This window comes from Sphaeroforma arctica (assembly GCF_001186125.1).
Source record: "Sphaeroforma arctica JP610 unplaced genomic scaffold supercont1.796, whole genome shotgun sequence".
NCBI classification, from domain to species: Eukaryota; class Ichthyosporea; order Ichthyophonida; genus Sphaeroforma; species Sphaeroforma arctica.
Window position 1 is genome coordinate 35,438 of NW_014039762.1, and position 6,795 is coordinate 42,232.

General features: G+C 42.8%; 1 protein-coding gene across 2 annotated transcripts; it reads right to left on the reverse strand.

Annotated features, from left to right (window-relative positions):
* Positions 1–657: 657 nt before the first annotated feature.
* On the reverse strand, positions 658–5,731 carry SARC_08643. Of its 2 annotated transcripts, none has more exons than XM_014297373.1 (7): positions 5,217–5,731; positions 4,186–4,276; positions 3,398–3,564; positions 2,651–2,841; positions 1,896–2,016; positions 1,216–1,377; positions 658–865 (listed from the first exon to the last, which is right to left on the reverse strand). In XM_014297373.1, the coding sequence occupies exons 1-7, from the start codon at positions 5,502–5,504 to the stop codon at positions 710–712; spliced, it is 1,176 nt and encodes a 391-aa protein (XP_014152848.1). In that variant the 5' UTR covers positions 5,505–5,731; the 3' UTR covers positions 658–709. The 2 variants fall into 2 exon arrangements, with proteins under 2 accessions (XP_014152848.1, XP_014152847.1); XM_014297372.1 differs by having other exon boundaries at positions 1,896–2,024.
* Positions 5,732–6,795: the final 1,064 nt, after the last annotated feature.

Sequence of the window (6,795 nt, forward strand, 5' to 3'; positions counted from 1 at the left end):
ATTACTTATTACTTATTATATACTTACTACTTACTATACTATACTATACTATATATATATATATATATATATATATATATATATATATATATATATATATATATATATATATATATATATATATATATATATATATATATAAATACACATATATAGTCGTATATACGCGCATATACTTATTGCACGTGCATGTGGCTGTCAATAGAAAATACGATTAGTCCAATTAACAGGCCGATAGCCAAACATTCACAGAGAATATATTTATATTTAAATGTCGATTTTCGCCTTTCCACGATTTTATGTTTGTGGCATTTAAGTATAAATATGTTGAACTTGACTACATATGACTGCGGTGGTATTTTTGAAGTGAAATAAGCAGCTTGAAATCAAAAGTTAATATTGAAAACAAATAAGTGAATAAAGTTTCACGATGGAATGGTTTATGTGGTACATGCCCCTAAGTATACATAGGCATTCATACTTGAGAATGTACTCAGTGTAGGTCATTGTGTATTTATGCTGCCAGTCATACATGCACATCAATTTTAAAATGTGTATTCAAAAAAATGTATTTGGATACAAACAATATGAAATTTCATTATACACCTAAGCCATATAGTCCGCGTCAACACAAGCTTTCATATCACTGCAATTTACGCTTGCCGTGCGCACGAAATCGTACTACTAAAATTTATTTCGTGCCGCCAGTTTATAGAAGTAGGTTCTTGAATGTGTTCCTTTCTCGTTGCTGGAGCTCAATATCTAGTTTGTGCACTAACGCGAGTTCCTTCCGAGCCTCGGGTAGTCTGTCGTCATTCACTCGCAGGGATTTCTCCAAATCAGTCCTCGCTTGGACAACGTCCGACTGTATGAACAATTTCAGGTTGGATTTTCGATCAGGATTTCGTCAGTTGTCTCAAAACGAGATAATCTATGCAACAGCTGCATTCCAACGCACGCATTATGTATTCAATGCCATCCAGATTGTAAACTAATGAAATAACTTTGCTGCGCTACCCATAAGCACCTTGAAATCACGAGTACGCCCTCCAATCCCTAGAACGGATTGAATACATCCGGAGGCAATGTGAAAATATCAGTTGCCAGTCAATACCTCTTCCATGGCACATTAGCTCTATAATCGTATCCTCGTTGCAAACCGTGGTCCAATTTTTAGTTTGATCTGTGCTATAAACAATCGACCAAAATTCTCACCATTAAACGGTGTGCTCGTCCGCGTCGCAACAGCGCCTTTGTATTCTCAGGATCGTGCTTCAGAATTTTCGTCGCGTATTTCACTGTCTCGTCATACCTACCAGTCTTCAGTGTGCATAGACACGCATTCAGGCCTAACGGCGTTTCTAACTCGTCGATTGACTGATAAAAAGAATCGCGGAATTCAATGTGGTGTCGAGATGCTACATGGATGCGCCAATTGCACCGTATGTAGAGTACTATGCGCGACACTCACCAGTAGATGTAAAACAAACATCGATTTGTGCTGGACTTTTAGTCAATAAAACACCGTGAGGCGTTAAAGCCGGCCGTTAAGCATAGAGGATACACATCGAGGTTAACAGACGTGTGAAATGTTCGCGTTACGAGTCCTGCCTACGAGGTGCGCGGCGCACACAGAAAAAAATTTGTGAGAACTAGTGAGTTTTCTGCACACGATGCATAGAGTGTGTATCATGAATGGGCTGTGAATGACAAACAAGTGAAGAGTATAATGCTTGCGACAAGTATATAGTACACAAATTTGCCAGGGTTTGTCGACAATGCACAGCACACAGCTAGCAATACAGAACGCAAACGTAGGCTACAGATCCCCCCAACCCAATATCCGTCAAAATCACCATTCTAATACTTCACAACATGCGGATAACCTAATTTACCTTCGGGATTCCCAGAGGCTCGGCCCTCACACGTTCCAAGTACCGCAGTGCACGCACATAGCACTCTAAGGCTTCTGCGTGCTGGCCGTTTCGGACCAGCGTGTTGCCCTCCTCGCGCAATCTGCGTGGCTTATACGAAAGGCGGCAGTAGAATTGCGAGAGTATGATATAAGTTGGATCCTCGACAGGTGGAAACCCCTGCAAAGCCGAGCAGGGGAACACCTGTATTGTACCCCCCCCTCCCCTCGGAGATATGAGTTGTGCGCGATATGTTGGTGTTATGCAGAGTAAATGTCAGCCTGAAGGTTAGTATCGAGTAGGCTAATTTGTTGGAGCATCAAGGAGAGATATTCATCCGCTCGGTTTGAGCACCCTAAGCTTCTGAGAACAGGCGCGAGGTCTGTATGGCAACATGGAAGAGTTACGATCTGCGTGTATATTGTAGACATAACGGCACAGTCTCAGCCTACACTCCCATAGGTTCTTTAGATAAACTACTGATTCGGTGTATAGAGATAACAGGAGGTAAAGTCTCGGGTTACTATTGATTAACGATGTTTCATGCCTCGCAGCTGCGTATTCCAGGGATATGTTTTGGTGGCATATTTGTCAGACTATTGTAATGCATAACATTCATCCGTCCAATGAGGATTTCAAAGCACAAGCTACATTTCATGACCACAGAAAGCGAAGATTAAGAACAAACTCACTAGTACCACGGGTAATCCAAACGTCGTCCTGGCCCTCTCACTTACAACGGTATCAATCGGATTTTCTCTTCAACATCAATTTCCCAGAACTCTTCTTTGTAAGTGTGGGGAGCGATGTAATCTACAACTTCCAACTCAAACACCAGCTGGTCCTCGTTCAGAATCTCAATGAGCCCATCACCCAGCTCCAGTGCCAGCGCCTGCTTTTCAACGCAGGAGTGCGGTTGTGCATGGTCCTGTTTGTGGTCGTGATTTGGTCACATGTTAATGTGACAGTTGTGGCGAGAAGACAACACCAGGCGAACGTCTAGAAAGCAGAAATTGTGAGCCAAAATAAAGAAATAATAATTTACTTAATCATTAACTGCGGGTCCAATACCAAAAAATATCCAGTGCTATCATACGATAGTTCGATATAGTAAGTACCTCAGAAATTGTGCCTTATGCAGCTAACAAGCGCAAGGTACATGAACTATGATAGAATTGCAAACTATTTATCGTTACAGAATGGCTCATAACAAGTTCTCCACATTTTCACTGTACAAAGCATAAAAGCTCACCACAAACCTACAGGAATACTAAAGAATACACAACCCCTCAGACTGCCTAAGGCGACCACGAACATTACTCCTGAAAAATCATAGGTAACTTTAGAACCGACAACTGCGCCACGCTGTAAGCCAACAGAGGCTAGTGACTGAGTACAATATAGTTCTCTCCGAAAAACCGGGTTAAACAACTAGCGCACACGCAGGGCAACACCCGCAAATATAACTGGAATCGCACTCATACATGAGACTGGGGTGTGTTCGACTCTGGCACTGCATGCCTTTGTCTCTGCACCAATGAGAATTGGGGATACGGACTCGCAGCCAATTGGGAGCACTCTATGCGGGCCACCTCACCCAATCGCATGGTGGGCACTGCGAGCTCCCACGCCTTGAGCTTGAAGCTCTTCCCTAGTAGCGGTACATGCGGAGCAATAGTTTGTGTGTTCAAATATGGACTGTGGTACTACCACCGTATAGTTGCCGGGGATTTGAGCATATACAACAGATGTACAGAAATGGATGCCCTCAGACTGGGGCGTTGTGAACAGGGAAGATCAGAAACGCCGTTCGATCGCGGACGAGTACTTGCGCAGAACCTCTCCAACGCCCACAAGACAACTCCTGACCTTGTAGTCCGAGCTTTTCAGCCACTAACCGGTGCTATAGCACAATGCACAACGATGTTATATATATCCGCACTTGAACAACCCCAATGATTCCACAGCACTACATGGGACGCCCAATTGATGGGGAATGATATTAGTCCACAAATGCGCACAGTTTTTGCAGTAGTGGCATGCCTGATATATAAAATAGGTAGCTCAGACTTCCACATACGTATATCAGTCATGATACAATTATATCAAGCCAGCGAAAGGACACGAGCACGCCAATTCAGTCTGTGCTCAGCAGAAACAGGGCTACGAGCTGAGGCCGGGCGTACATACAGGCACACATCCGTCTAGAATCAGTACACACAACATACACACAGGAGCAATACAGTAATAACAAACACAAGAGTATACCTACCTAATACCAGATCAAAGGGTGGCCAGCCACTGGCGCGGCTATTGTCTATCACGCGCCCGTCTGTATACAAGGCCTTGAAATGAAGCAACACCTGAAGTGAATGGTCGAGTGCTTGGATGTGAGTGGCGATTCCTGATACAGGGTGTCAATCGGAAGCCTCCACAGAGTATGGATATACTATTTGTGTCGGATATATCAATCTCAGGGACGTCATAAAAACTATCCGAGATTATTGAAAGACAGTGATGACCGATAGCAACTGACAAGTGACAACAGCAGCGTACAGCGTACTTTACAGTACGTCTCAGCCCGACTACACTGTACTCCGGGCCCTGGGGCATAGTACATCGTAGGAGGCTCTGCTGAACAGTAGCAGGGGCTCTGTAGACAGCAATACACTATACCGAAGTATTGCTGGTGTGGTATCACGAACTTGCTTGTCTCAGTTGATACTAAACTGTGCCAAGTTATATCATAACCTAATTATTCATTACTTGACAAAGATTTTTCAGGTCTCTTGGGACTTGGCCCTTACCGAGTTGGACTGATCGTCGAAGCAAATACTGGAGCCTGGTACTGGATTTAGGACTGTAGTAGTATATAACTGACTGGGACAGAGCATACAGTTGTGTAGCAAACTTCACAAGCCAGATTTTGTCAGAACACACTAGACTGCTGCTGCGGCTGGATATAGAGGGTTATAGCTACAAGCTTATACTTAGCAGTGTACGAGAATGTACAGATAGATACGTTGCCCTAATCATTTATGTGTGTGGCGTCGGGTACATGCATCAAGTCAAGACTCCATCATTCAGAAACAGTATTCCATGAATACACATTGGTGTTTAGAAACAGAGACACACACACACACACACACACACACACAGAGCACATAACCTAACGAGGCTTTGTGCATGCGATCATGGAGATTGGCATCTTGAAGGAGGGCATACATGAATGATTTCAAGTGATTGTTCACACGCATGTTGTATAGTACCCATGCAGCGTTGTTCCTGTACACGTCAGCATACCTTCCCACCGGCTTTGCAGTGACTACCCAGCTCGGGACCAGTGCCCTCATGCAGCACTCTAATCTTGCAGATACCCTCATCTAACACGATGATTTCATCTGATTCGGTCGCGCTAACTAATTTGGTCGTTTCATCTAGTGGGAAAGTGACGTTCTGTGCGATATGTTTGCCCGTTGCGACCGCTTCATCTGATGTGATTCCCTTTGTATCCTCCACTTCTCCGAGACATTTCGTCTGTGACTGTGTCAGTGCCATTGTGTTGACTATGCCGGCTAAAGCAGTGGACATATAAACTCGTACTCAATAGATAGTAGCAATGGCGAATATAGCGATGGTGAATGTAGTTAGACTTAGTATATATATATATATATATTCTATACTACTTACTGATACGCAATGCACCAACTACGATAGCAAGGTGTGTACTCTGAGCTTTGTAAATGTTGAAGAACACTGTTTGTCTATCACTCCCTGTCGTGGAACTAGTTATATATACAGCGCAATATTGGACCGTGGAACTAGTTTAAATACATAAAGCGCAATATTGGACATAAAATAGTGTTCTACCCAACAAAATGCATAAAATATGTGCATGACTGCATGTCCCCGTTTTGTTGACCCATTAATGTGTCTGGGTTTAGGGTTTTCGAGTTTGTAATCACTACAATCAGCTCGTCACAATAATAAATAAATAATGAATGATGAATATATAAATTGTGTCAGTCATGATGAATATATAAATTGTGTCATGAAAGTTGAAGGTCTACTTTCACGACAAGGTGTTCGTGTTCGTATATTGTGAGCCAAACCAACACCTCCAGTCGTAGTCATAGCAACAGTACTTCACCTCGGGCTAATCCCGTATTGTATGTCCGAGTGAGCTGTGTTGAGTCCTCTACACAATCAACTAAGTTCAAATTAAACGTTGAACTTGTGGATGTCTTTACAGCACAGTAATCCCATATGATTGATTGACAGGGTCACCCTCGATTCGGTTCGACGACGCCAGCACTCATAGAGAGAGCCATACACCACCGGCTGACATATATGCAGATATATAGGAGAACTATATCTGTATTTGAACACTTTAAAACCTATAACCTATACTAGAATATCTACAACACACACCACCAATAACTACAAAGATATACTTTAGCTATGCCTCTTCTAATATCCAAGAAACGCCAGAACAGTCTGCCGGACGAATTCAGGGGCACAAAGGCCAATTCCTCAGCAAGAAGGATTAGAGACTGGGTACAGTTAAAATATCGGAATTTTAGACTGACGACACGCACAATTGTACTATGTATTCTACTGTCGATCATCTATTTCTACGGTATGTGATGAATCGAGGTGTCAAAGGCACACTTGATGACCATAAAAAGCAGCATTCGATGGAGTGGTAATATTCGTGATATAGAAGTACTAGCATAGTTATAAACAAAAACACATACTATATACACACATATCTACATTATGCACACACATTAATATATACACAAGCAAATACATCTATGATATCTGTTACACCCAACCACCCAAACTACGCACACACACACACGCGCGCGCACATACACAC